Source organism: Galendromus occidentalis, unplaced genomic scaffold, assembly GCF_000255335.2.
Source record: "Galendromus occidentalis unplaced genomic scaffold, Mocc_1.1 scf7180000077500, whole genome shotgun sequence".
NCBI lineage: Eukaryota > Metazoa > Arthropoda > Arachnida > Mesostigmata > Phytoseiidae > Galendromus > Galendromus occidentalis.
Window position 1 is genome coordinate 725,957 of NW_003805488.1, and position 13,732 is coordinate 739,688.

The 13,732-nt window shown below is 51.5% G+C and overlaps 1 protein-coding gene across 1 annotated transcript; it reads left to right on the top strand.

The window, feature by feature from the left end:
• The first annotated feature begins 1,595 nt into the window (after positions 1-1,595).
• Positions 1,596-3,713, top strand: LOC100908606 (ubiquitin-like modifier-activating enzyme ATG7). The gene has a single exon (XM_003746682.3). It carries the CDS (start codon positions 1,596-1,598, stop codon positions 3,585-3,587), a length of 1,992 nt encoding a protein of 663 aa, XP_003746730.2. The 3' UTR covers positions 3,588-3,713.
• Positions 3,714-13,732: the final 10,019 nt, after the last annotated feature.

The window sequence follows — 13,732 nt, forward strand, 5'->3', positions numbered from 1 at the left end:
TATGCCTCGCTAAGGGGAACAACAAATTGTTCAGAGCGGCTTATCTGAAGCTTCATAAAAAGTTGCTCAAAGATGCCTCGCAGCAACCTGTATTCAGACGTTTCGTAAGCGTGGAGAGAAGGATAGCTGCTCTTTTTGGGAGATTTCTATAAAAACCATAGCGTTGCCTGCCTCCTAAGGACAAAGCTGAGCATCGAGCTCTCGGATTCCCCCGTAGCTACCAACTACCGTCCTAGGGGACCTCTCCCTCATACCTGAGAAAGGCTGAACTAATTGCCAGTGGTGATGTTGGCGTCGATCGATTCGCCTAGAAATGATTCTCTCCTTACACCTGGAAGCGACGTATTCGACTTGGAGAATTTCCCAACGAATGCTCCAGTGAGGATGTCCGTTCCAATAGACTCGCCAGCATTCGAAGCAATTGATGATTGGAATGATAGTATCCATTGCTCCTCCGCCCATCTAGTGTGCTTTCGCTCGACTAAATAGAAAACTCGATGGGCACTCCGAATGCATATGCATCCGTCTCGCATCACTGATCGAAATCGATCGAGGCTTGACACCTGCCATGCTCCGACTCCTCTAGGGTTGGGTGCTTCTCTCTCACCCGCCCCGTGCATGGCGTGCATGGTCCCGACATGCCCCAAAACACAACCCGACTCCTGGACAACGAAAAGCTCATTTGAAGCTGAGGGTCGTTCTTGCTTAGAGTTCAGCTCCTGCTGGTAGAGTCCCGCTCGAGTTGATCAATGCCCCGCCGTGTATTCCTATGAACTCGCGTCCCCGTAATAGGAATCTTCATTAGAGCCGCAGATTCACATCATCGGTTGCACGCGGCGATGTGGTCTAGCCCCTCGCCGAGTGCGAAGAGTTCTCGTCCATCATGTGAGGTCAGACTCATCTCTCCGCGGAAAGTTGCGCAGCTTTTGTACGTCTTTCTCGATGATTTTGGAATTCCGTTCTCCGTTTCCATGATGTGTGCTTCTGATCCATTTAGGTGAGGCTACCAGCCGCCTGCGCTCTTCGGATCAACCCATGCCTCGAATAATCGATATGGCCGAACCGAGGCTTCGGTGCATACGATTCAAGATCGGGAAAATTTGGGGTCTGTTCGGAGGTGGAGAGCTCTAAAAAGTGGTCCGGTGTCAGGCAGACATAGCGCTTTTATTATATAGGGGGATAGGGGGATACTTTCATCTCTATCCTGGCGGATCTTCCATTGCAAGAAGCGTGACAAGCGTGACTGGGCGCCCATCAGTCGACTTCCGAAAACGCCCCGTGGCTATCCATAACTACTGCTATCCGAAATAAAGTATGTATTCCTTCCCTGTTCACCTTCATGATTCATGATTCGCGGGTCTGTCGTCGCCGGTCGGTGCCTACCACGCCAAAGGTTGTACTCTACCCGTTAGCCGATCAATGATCAAGCGAACAGCTGAATTCGAATTACTCCCCTCCTCAATTCATGAGTACGAGGGGTGCCCGTATTTCCCGCAGTCGATTCAGTTGTGAAATCCGAGAGGGAATTTCTGTGCGCGAGCGGGCGGGTCTCGAGGCGTGCCCGATCAAACCTGACTCTGTGTAAATTCAGTGAAATGTCTGTTCCTGAGAGCACCGAAGCGCCGATGGAGCCATTTCGGTACACCCCATTCTCCTCTCAGATAGACTTGCATTTCTGGCACAAACTCAGTGACAAGAAACTACACGAGCTGAAGCTCTGTGAAGATCCTGTAGAGTTCCATGCGGAGTACGAAGTGAACCTCAACATCAAAGACGCCGTCGCTTGCGTAAGCTACGATTCGTTTGACGTTTCGGCTGGAAACTCTCGTGTATACCGTTTGGCGGGGAAGTTGTTGAACAAAAACAGCATCGAAACGTTCAAGAATTGCGACAAGAAGAACCTCCTGGAAACTTCGATGAACGAGATCATAGCGAACATAAAATCGGGCGCTGCTCTCGAAGATCCTAATCTTCTTAATCGAATTCTCCTGCTGTCGTACGCTGACATGAAGAAATATTTCTTCTATTATTGGTGTGCCTTCCCTTCCGCCATGCTCAACGATACCCAACACCAGCTGGGATCCGTAATTCCCGTGAGCGACAGGCTCTCGGACCAGAACCGCGAACGATTGGCGAAAAACGTTGGAAACCTACCATTCGCGCTGATAAACAAGACTACCTTCGAGCGGTGTCCCGTCTCGAAAATGAAGGACGATATCAGTGGAACGCATTACATCGTCTTCGCCGATCCTTCATCGTCCGAGACGAACGCCGGTTGGCCGCTGAGGAATTTTCTGCTCATGACCGCCTATCACATGCCGAACGAAACGTCGGACTTTGAAGTGATCGCCTTGCGGGGAACACCACGGACGTTTTTCGAAAAATCCAAAATATTTTCAGTCAGACTGCTCAAGGTGACGTTCGAGGAGCCCGGGTGGATTTACGTGGGCTACGAAAGGAACGAGAAAGGCCAGTACGGACCGAGACTCGCGAACCTCTCGCACTGCTTTGATCCGTTGGTTCTAGCTCAGAACGCCGTCGATCTCAACTTGAAACTGATGAAGTGGCGTCTGGCCCCCGATCTCAAGCTGAAACAAATATCTGAGATGAAGTGCCTTTTATTAGGGGCTGGGACTCTAGGCTGTAACGTGGCTCGCTGTCTTCTGGGCTGGGGAGTGAAACAGATAACCTTCCTCGATAACGGCAAGGTGTCGCTATCTAATCCCGCGCGTCAATCGTTGTTTAAATTCGCCGATACTCACAACGGCGGTCGTCCCAAGGCCGAAGCGGCTGCTGCAGCTCTCAAGGATATCCATCCGGGATTGAACGTTCAATATACAGATCTAAAAATCCCGATGCCGGGTCACGCTGTATCGGCGAACGACGTCGAACCTGTGCGCGAGGCGGTGGAGAAACTCGAGAAGCTCATCGAAGAGCATGACGCCGTTTTCCTCCTGCTCGATACCAGGGAAGCTCGCTGGTTGCCGACGATGCTCGGAGCTCGGCATGACAAGATGGTCCTCAACGCAGCGTTGGGCTTCGACTCGTTCCTGGCAATGCGACACGGTACGCTCAAGAACAAGCTGGGATGTTATTTCTGCAACGATATCGTGGGCCCCATGAACTCGACCAAGGATCGAACGCTGGATCAACAGTGCACCGTGACCCGACCCGGCGTGAGTTTCATGGCGGCGTCGTTCCTGACGGAGCTTTTTGCCACCCTCGTGCAACATGAACATGGGAACGATGCGCTCCCGGACAACGCCTTCAACGACGACGCGGATGAGTTGGACAGGAATGAAAGGGACTCGCCAAATAATGTTTTGGGTCTAGCACCCCACCAGATCAGGATGTTCCTCAGCAGACTGCACTTCATGACGCCGAACACGCAGCGTTTCTCGATGTGTACTGCTTGTTCTCCGAGTGTTCTCTCGGAGTACGGGAACTCGGGTTTCGAGTTCCTGCTCCGAGCATTCAACGAACCAGACTTCCTCGAGGAATTAACGGGTCTCAAAGAGATGCAGAGAATGGTGGATGACATGGACGTCTTGGCCCTGGGGGATAGTGACAACGACTTGTCGCCGTAGACGAACCTATTAATCTGCGGAGGAGAAACAAGGCTCTTCCCCGACTGGTGCGGTGGGAGATAACCAGATATCGTGATATTTGAAGAAAAATATTCTGCTCGCTGAGCATGATGAAATAAAGTATTATGATGATTATTATTTAATCGAAAATTGGTGTCTCAGGGTTCATGGTGATACATGGAAGGCAGCAATCACCTGCAGCTATTTCCGATCCTTCGATTCCGAGCTGGATACAGCCCTCGAGGGGCTCAGATGATTCCAAGCTTCGTCCAGCGGAATTTGTCCGGTAAACTTCTCCCCGCTCACTCGTTTACACAGAGCCGAGACAAACTGGACGAAACGCTCTCAGGAACGTGCAGACTGGAATCTATTGACTATGGATGCTCGTCTCCTCAGACTTTTTCAAATTCAAGCTTCAGACGTCAGAGTGAGTGAGACTCGCGGCATTCCATTCATTCGGGGAACGCGACCTGCCTTACGCAATCTGTCCCAAGCCTTCGAACTGAATTTGAATCAGCGATATCGTGGACAGGCTTTCGTCGTGGGCTCCGGGAGAAATCGTCCCTGACTCTGCTCCTGTCTCATGGTGATGATTGGGACAGATGACAATAAGGTCGCTCGTCCGGTCAGTAAGCGATTACGACGTGGAATCTAAGACATAGAGTGACAGGACAGCGGGCTCCGAGGCCCAAGAAAACGGGGCCGGGACTCAGTGAGCACTAACGATAAGAGACCGATGGGAAGCCCTTCCGATGACTTCGTGTTCCTTCGTCGCTTCAAGAGCGACTGGCCTCAATCCTCCGCGTTACCGTTATCAGACTCGAAATCTCGCGAACCACTTCATTGAGTTCAGAAGGAGGAAAATCCGAATACCTAGAGTGATTTAGAGTTAGAGTCATAGAGAGAACTCTAGATGCTGTCACCGCGGACCTATAGAGGGATCAAGCCCCAGGATTGGGGTATCACTCATGTCAGCTGTCGATTCCCTGGTTTCCGGAGGAGATCACGTGCAGCTCAGCTCAGAACGGGTCGGGACATCGCGGCGTCGCGAACCGTAGAACACTGGAGCCGCATCGATGGAAAAGGTGAATCAATTCTTCGTTGCTAATGCTCCCAGCGGCCGGACAAGCATCCCCTGACGCTATAGGGATGCGTCTATCTGAGGGGGAAATTCCACAAAAATACCGGGAGATCTGTAGCCGAATGAGCTGATTCGGATAGCTCTCGGGAGCTAGGGTCTCAGGTTGCCCGTAGAAATGTCACAGAGCAGTTTTGGCCCACCTGGAACCAGTTCGATGCTTTCCCACTCGAGACTTGGGCATCCGGAGCCGCGATTCTTGTAAACAGAATGCGCGCTTTGATCGACCGCAAGCTGATGATAATCCAGGCCCAAAGAAACGGTGCTGATGTCGAACGGTCGGAAAAGAGCATCGGCGACCACGTTCTTTCGGCCTGAGATATGACGGATGTCCGAGGTCAGCTCTGCTATGAATTTGAGATGTCGTTGTCATTTCGCCGGAAGCGGTGTTCCTTTTTCTTCCAGACTGAAAGTAAGACTGAAGAGACCGAGCGGCTGCCACGTCCCGCCTACGAGCTGCTGCTGGAGCACGGCGCCTACCACTACGTCCGGAGCATCGGTTACGATGGCGTGTTGAGCGTTTTCCTTTGGATGCACGAGCATACTCGCATTTGCCAGCAATTCGTTCGTCGCGAGGAAAGAACTGATTGTTCGGTTATTCCACGGTACAGAATCCTTCTTGGCTTTCGAGTCCACGTCCGAAGCCTCTATCGACGGTGCCATGATCCCTGCCGCCTGTGGTAGTAAGCGATGGTAGGATGGACCTTCTCTGCCAGCGGGGAAATACCCTTCGCCGAAGCCCGAGATGCCCGAGGAAATCGACGGCGGGAAGCGATGGTAGGATGGACCTTCTCTGCCAGCGGGGAAATACCCTTCGCCGAAGCCCGAGATGCCCGAGGAAATCGACGGCGGGAAGCCCGAATTCGCTCTGTTTGACTCTGTTCGACAACGAGTCCGTGGTCTCTTAGCCGGTCTAATGAGGTTCTCAGGGGCTCAAGGTGTTGCGTCCCATTTCTCGAGGCGACTAAAACGTCGTCAAGATAGACGAATGTGAACGTGAGGCCACTAAGAGCGGAATCCACGAGGCGTTGAAACGTTTGTGCACTGATCCTCAGCCTGAAAGGCATTCTGATGTACTCTCAGAGACCAAAAGGGGTCATGATGGCGGTCTTCGGTATATCGTCAGGAGCCATCGGGATCTGATGGTATCCCTTCACCAAGTCTATCTTGAAGAAACTCGTACAGCTGTGCAGGTCCCCCGAGGAACCTGAATATGTGGACGCAGATACCGGTCGGGTTTGGTGACGTTATTCACCTGGCGGAAGTTCCCACGGGGTCTAATGGAGCCGTCGGCCTTCCCGACTGCCTGAAGAGGGCTCGACCAGGGGCTGCAGGACTCCTTGATGGTTCCCAGTTTTTCCAGCGGTTGAAACTCTTTCTTTTCCTCCCGCAGTACGTCGGGAGCCAGCCGGCGCGCCATGGCGAATTTCGGTGGGCCTTTGGTAAGAACGTAATGCAGAACGCCGTGCTTGACCTCAGCGTCGAGGTGGGGTGTGAGAACTGTTGGGAACTCGAGAAGAAGGGCTTCGAAATCGTTGCTCGCTTTCGTCAGGATGCTTACGAGATTCCGGGTCTGTGGCAATTGCAGGGGGATGGATACCAGCGAGACCCTGTCGATACGACTCCTCTGACGAAGGTCTATAATCAGCTCCGTTCCTGAGAAAATCCGATCCCAGAATCGCATGCTTGACGTCCGCAATGATGAATCTCCACGTATGCTTGGAGGACATCAGCTTCAAGTTCTTTGTGCCGTATGTAATGATACTGCTGTGGTTGGCAGCCACGAGATGATGCTTTTTTAGACGGGGACTTGCGCTCGTTCTGCGACGGCGGGAAGACGCTTACTTGGGCCCCGGTATCTACAAGGAACTGCTAACCCGAGAAAACACAAGAGACAAAAAACCGCGTAAGCAATCACTGGCGGCCGGTACGGGTGTTTCCCGTGGTTGGTGCAGCGATCTTACCGTTCCGAGAGCAGGGCACGAGGCAATTTCTCGAGCTCTCGCCGAATTTGGCGTGGATCGACACTTGCCCGGCTCCTTCGGCTTCAGAACTCTGCCCTGCTTCGTTCCGCCCCTCGGAGGTCTCAGGACGGCGGCGTCAACCTCTGCTAGATCCTCTCCTCGTTTATGACCGACACTCGGCGCTGAGCGATAATCTTGTCGGCGATCTTCGCTAGCGCACGAAAATCAAGAGCGTCGCCCGGGTCTGACTGTGCGATCCGTGGGGGCGATGGCCGCAGTTCTCTTCTGCCCATCCCCTTCGAGTCGTGGCAGGCGGCTCGCGGCAATCATCATCTTCACGTTCCCAGTCTATCTATATTCGTATAGGATAGGAAGTCCCATCCTTGTGACCGTCATCATCGAAGCGACTGGAGCTATATCGGGCTCCGCGAGCTTCTCTTCCTGTCCCTTGTGCTTCTCCGAGAGGGCACGATTGCTACCGGAAATCGGGAACCTCTCTAGCGGCGTAGGTTTATTTCTATAGATTTCAGGGCAACGCGAAAAGGAGTGATAGGTCCCCAGAAAGACTCATCACCTCTTCTTTGCGACGAAGGCTTACCAATAGCCTACTCTAGGGCCGCTGGAATGAGCAGAGCGATGGCTCCCCCGTACCTTCGGTCAATCATCTCCAAACAGGAATTTCTCCCTGCGAGACTGGCACACCAAGGCTCGAGACGGAACTCGTGACGTCTCAGAACAAACCTCATCTCATACACTTTGGTAACTGATTCAGTGAAGGGGTTAAGATGACTCTCTCAGAGACTTGTTCTGTTTGAATGCAGGTCAGCTATCTCGATAATTGCTCCGCATGTAGATTGTGACCCAAATCTTTTCTGTGGACTATCCAAATGATTCCCAGTGTGATTAACATAGATATCAATCAATTTCTTCAACCGTCGACTAGGTGTTCTCGTCGCAGAAACGTGTCGACGCGGAGAAGAACCGACCGAGGAATTGACATCCTCAAGTTCCTTCCCTGTGCGCTCTGAAAGAGAATGAAAAATTCCGATACCTCTGCTCAATTGATCCATCTCGATATGATTCTACTCCCACTCTCACGTTGGGTGAACTCGTAAATGAATGGTGGACTAGGCTTTGCGACCGGATTTTCGAAGGACCGCGCCGGCTTAGAAACCGCGCTTGCGCTTTTTTAGCGGTTAGTACGCGCAAATAAAAAGGTCGAGGTTTCTCCATAATGAGGCTCTTGGGGGAGGTGTTTTGTTCAAAAATATGCATAGTGCAATATGTATAGAAGAAGGAATTGTGGCATAGAAGCTCGGAAATCCGATTCTTTAAGAAGATCGCAACGGAAAGTTCGATTTGGTCGAGCCATCTGTACGGATCATCATCATCGCATTCCAGGCAGCCGGCGAAAAAACCCATCTGCGAGGCGTTTTCGCACCTCGCATGGCCGTGTCCGAGGAGCCGAGGTGATCACAGTAACCGCAGAAACTGGCTCTTAAGCGCGGCAACGATGATAGAAAATATAAGATTGACAATTGACATACGCTTCGAAAGGTGAAACTGAAACTGTGGTGCTGGCGCAGATTTCATTGATAGACATCATCATAGACATTGGAACGAGAAACTCACGGCGTTCAGTGGCTGACATCTGAAGTCCCGGACATCACGAATCACGGTGCATTATATGGAAGCAAGTATTAGGTGTAGTAGGGTTCGATGTGCAAGATTGTGAAACAGTGTGATACATATTTGATATCTTCGAAGCGAACTGTCGTTAATGCCCGTACCTTGAGCGCGGAAGTCGAGGCCAAACAGTGCTTCCCCTGACAGTGTAAGACAGTAAGACCTGTTATAGGGCTGTAATTTGGATGTAACCCGAACTCCCGGAGCTTGCCCAAGGAATGCTTGGGACTTGAGACTCGTTCAGTCTTCCACGCTCTCAACGACGCAGCAGAATCAGCCCTCGGAGCAATGCAAGATGCAAGCCGCATTCGCACTCCTCTTGGTGCCCAAGATAAGCGAAGCAGCCAGGGCGGCGACGTCACTTCCTCTTCCGGTGTATTCGTTTGCCGACCGTGCGAGAGAACTCCGTCCACTTGCTCTGAAATGGGAGCTGACACTTTAAATGATGCTTGTTATTCTCCACGACGTAAGGATCGAGTCGACAGCGTTAGAGTAAGAGATATAAACCACGGGCCATCAATCCCTGCTGTAGCGATTAGCTGGTCTCGTCCGTTCGGCATTTTAGCTCGGTGGTCCATGTTCTCAACAAGGGAGCACCGAGGTTGTCAAGTCTTGAACCTCCATCTGAGATTCGCTGAGAGCAAGCGTGCAATGAAAATCGCTGGCTGATTCAAACTTCAAAAACTAGAGTTTCTCCCCGAGAAAGCGCTTAGTTTCCTCTCGAAGGGAGTTCCGACGGCCTTCCTTCGATCTCCCGTCGGGGCCGGCCCCAAACGCTCTCCAGAGCAATCTCGGATCCATGAAGAATATGCATGGTTCCAGCTCGTGCCCCGGCCCGAGAACCAGGAATCTTCTCGGTTTCCCGACTTCTTGAGTTCCTATTTTTTTTCACGGAGTAAGTTCGATCGGATGCCTGAACTAGGCTGCCCGAGTACAGGGTACCTCAATTATTCCCTCTGACTTCAAATCATGGCGGTGAATCGTCGAGGAGGAATTTCGGACTTCTGTTCGCGTCGGAAGTTGCGTCTGTCGGCTCTATTTACGGGGAGGATTTCTCTCTCCAAATTTTCTTTTCAATTCTGGTGCAAAAGCGGAGTTGGATGATTCCCTGCCCCCCTATGCATTGACATTTTTGAGCTGGACCACACTGCTAAGATTCGGGTCCCGGGTATCGCCGATGCTTCCGAGGATTCAGAGATTCAGTCCTCTGCATCTGCCGAGATGGATCAAGGCCGGGGACCTGATGGCAGCGGGGACCGAGCCTGCGTCGCGTCACCTCCAGCGCGAGAGGCATCGAAACAGCCACGTGTGCACGTTCGCACGAGTAGTGGCAAACGCCTTCCGCACTCGACCACCCGTCGGCGTCGGTCAGCAAATGGGAAAATCAAATCAAACGCTACAGTTCGCCATTGTTATGTCGATTCCGAAGAAAATTGGCCGGACGGTTCACTATGGTGTTCCTTTCGAGAAGGCTTCGAAAGAATTCCGGGATCGAACGTCAAGAAACAGGCTGGCGTACCTCCTAGCCGACACCCCATTACTGAGCGAACAAATTAGATTGAGGATCGGCGGAGCGAAGACCGAAGCTTTCAGGGACCACAGTGCACGCTGGGAGCAGAAGTTTGCAGACATCGACTGCGACTTCCCGAACACACCCGCGATGAAAAACGAATGATGGAAGGGACTAAGGTGCTCACGCGGGGGGCCATTCATGGCTTCCACCATCTATTGTGCGGGAAGTAGGAATTCGATCACGCGACGAGCGAAGATTGTATTCGTAACCTCTTGGCTCGGTGTTTGGAAGATATCATCTGTACGGATGCTCCAAATCAAGCGAGATCGACTGGGGAGAACCAGGGACCCCCTCTGAGCTCGACATCTGAACTTACTCATCTAGTCTGTACATACCTAGTCTGTACATACATTCAAAACAAAACCACACCAGAAGTATCGTCACTCTTTATGTAACCGTTATGATTATGATTTGGACTCCAGTGCATCGAGCCTACGCAGTGTCCGAAATGCTCCATAGCAGCTCTGTGATAAGGACGCAACGCGCATTCCGATCGCACTTCAATCTCGAACGTCAGGATCCAGTGCCTCACGCGAAATCGGTTAAGGACTGGATGAGAGAGTTAGACGCTACGGGTTCAACGGGAACGAAGAATGGAGGGACCCCGGTCGACATCGTGATGTGCACAGACGAAGCGCACTTTCACCTTTATGGGACCAGTAATCAACAGAACAGTCGACACTGGGCCCAGCAGAATCCCCGCGAACTTCACGAACGTCCTCTGCACTGTCCGAGGGCACGTTGCAGTACACTGACGTTTTCTGCGTCGTCGGGAGTTTTTGAGTTTGGGGCCCTCACTTCTTCTAGGAGGGCAACCAGGCTGTCACCGTGAACACCGAGCGCTGTTGCAGCGCGCTGCGAGATTTCATCGCACCGAGACTGGATGCTCTCAGGGAGCAAGGCTCGGGGAACGTGTGGTCCAGCAGGACGGAGCGACATGCCATACCTCAAGACCATCGCTCGCGCTCTTCAGGGGAATGTACCCCGGCCGCGTGATTTCCTTGCGGGGGGACATTCCGTGGGCTCTCTACTCGCCCGATCTCAACCCGTGCGACTTCTTTCTCTGGGGTCACTTGGAGGCCTGAGCGTTCATTCACGATGAGCAAATGTTCGTTAGCCGGACCGAATACACGACGACGGCAGCAGAGATGAGTTGCTTCATATATCCGCGCGGTCGTGTTCCTTATAGTTCTTCCGAAGATGGGAAATAACATCTCACCAAACGTTCCTCAGGGCGAATTCCTAGATTCCTTCTGGGGTTAGGTACCGCGAGACCGAAAATTCGAAGCCGGAATCCTCGAGGCCGACACCTGGGAGGCCGAAACCCTGAAAGCCGGAATCAAGTTTCCGGGAACCCGTAAGAAGGAGAACTTCGCGTCTGACTTCCTGAATTACCACGCATTTGGTATGGAGTGTAAAACATGTTCGAAGGACGGCTCGGGATGATCAGGCGGCCGTATGGTCGCAGAGCTCGAAAATAATATCATGTCACCGGCGAATCGACATAGTTCCCGCGTTCTTTTTGGGAAATATCCGGAATTGTTTAGATCAGAGATAACTTCTCACCCTCTCCCATGCATAGTCCTGGATCTTTATGTTTTATCGAGAGGTATCATATAGTTCTGATGTGATTCGAAAAATGCATTTGATATATCGATGAAACGCCAATGAACACTATATTTCGAAGCTTGAACAATCATTGCTCAGGAGCTTTGTCTTGAATTCTCGGAGACTCCGAGAGGTGATTCGTGATGCACGTCCCTCAAGGTGGCGAGGGAGATATCATCCTTATTCGCCGTGAGATTGCATGAAGACGTCGAAGTTGGCCGTTGACTATTAAGACGATGAATGTGTCATAATTTGCCTCAGCGAAAAGCATTCACTTTTCGTAGTCAATGACTACATATTTGCGGTAGATAAGCGGGTTTATCAGAAATTTTACAGCCGTTGCATCCGTAAAAAGCAGGAGGGTTGCTCAGCTAGGGCATTAATTGCTAAGGTACATCAGAATCTGGATGTCATGTGAACCATCCGCCACATTTCAATCTGCACCTACATATTTCACGATCATTATACTTGCTGGGAACCGGATCTTGGCGTCATACTGCACAAAATAGGTCTCTTTCTCCAACACTACGTTCCGGCTCAGGTGATCGATGGTGCGCTGCGATTGGCTCGGAAAAAAACAATGGCAGCGAAACTCTACCGAAGACTCTCGGCATCGATGGACCTCCTGGAATTTCTCGCGACGAACGAATGGGTTTTCGACAACACGAATACCCAGAATCTCTTCGCGGGTCTACACAAGAGCGACAAAGATGGATTCAATTTCGATGTGCGTGCCATAGATTGGCCATCGTATGTGCATACCTATTGCAGCGGAATCCGGAATCCGGCGATATCTTCTCAAAGAAGACTCGTCGAATCTAGAGCAAGCCAAAGCCGTCCTTGGCATTCACTGCCACCCACTTGAGCACCCCAGTCTTATCAACCGAAGTGCTTGCGCAGAAATGAGAAAAGAACGGTGCGGATCATGCCAGAAATGAGTCTGCGGGAAGCGTTTTCCAATGCCTTGGCCATCGCAGTGAGCTCATTGCGAGACAACCACGATGACGAAGAAATCAGAGCCGCGATACCGAGCATCGACAACGTTGCGAGCATGCTACAGCGAGTTCGCACCGGAGGCCACCTGCAGGTCAATGCATTTTTTACTATGGCTCTTTTACCTTTTCCTCCTACCTTCACCTCAGTCCCCCCCTTTTCGCGCTCGCAGTTCCTTTTGCGAATAGGGTCCCCCTTTTGCGAGCTGCTCCACTATAAAAAAGAAAAACCTTCACCGTCTACACGTCAAGATATTCACCTTGAAGATCAGTGGATTAGAACACTTACAGGAGCAACTTTCTTACTTTTCGACGATGGAGACGAGGACCGGATTCTGGGCTTCAGCACCAATGATCCCATGATATCGCTCAGGAACGCTCCGACCATCTTTATGGGCGGCACTTTTAGAGTTGTCCCGAAATTGTTCAGCCAGTTGTATACTCTTCACGGATTCTCCAAAGGACAAATGATTCCGTTCGCCTACTTCTTATCACCAGATAAGACCAAAGAAACATATGTCCGGATGTTGAATCTCATACGGAATGATGCGGTCCCCCTCGGTAGAACCTTCAATCCTCGAGCATTCCAACTTGATTCCGAGGTTGCGTATTTGAAAGCACTCGAACAAACCCTCCCAACCACGGACTTGAAAGGATGCTTTTCCCATTTCAACCGAAGTCTTTGGCGCAAAGTGCAAGCCCTGGGACTCGTCGTCCACTACGGAGACCCCGAAATCAGGCGTTCCATCCGGTCAGCGGCCGCGTTGGCCTTGGTGCCACTCGATCGCATCGACGACGGTTGGCTCCAAATCAACAGCGAATCGCCCTCATCTGAGCATGCTGCGTATGACAAATCGGAGGTTTTTGAATTCGGCGATTGTTGAATCATGATCGGAACTCCGGCGCCAGAACCACAAACCATGTAGAGGGCTTGCTCCAAGCCCTGAACAGAATCGTAAAAAAACACCATTTGAATATCCTTGAGATGGTACCTGCAGAAACAGGAAGAGATATTGCGATTGGATATGCTGAGAGTGCGTATGCGACAGCCCCCGCCCCCGATAAGCGAAAAATACCGAGTCCTCAACGCCAGACGAGTCAGCCTCGTTCAAGAATTCGAGACAGGAGAAAGAAGCTTGCTCGAATACGTGCATGGAGTCGCGTACATCATTCCATAGAATCAT

Coding starts and splice junctions, on each gene's coding strand:
- LOC100908606 (XM_003746682.3), top strand. CDS start 1,596: ATGTCTGTTCCTGAGAGCACCGAAGCGCCGATGGAGCCATTTCGGTAC.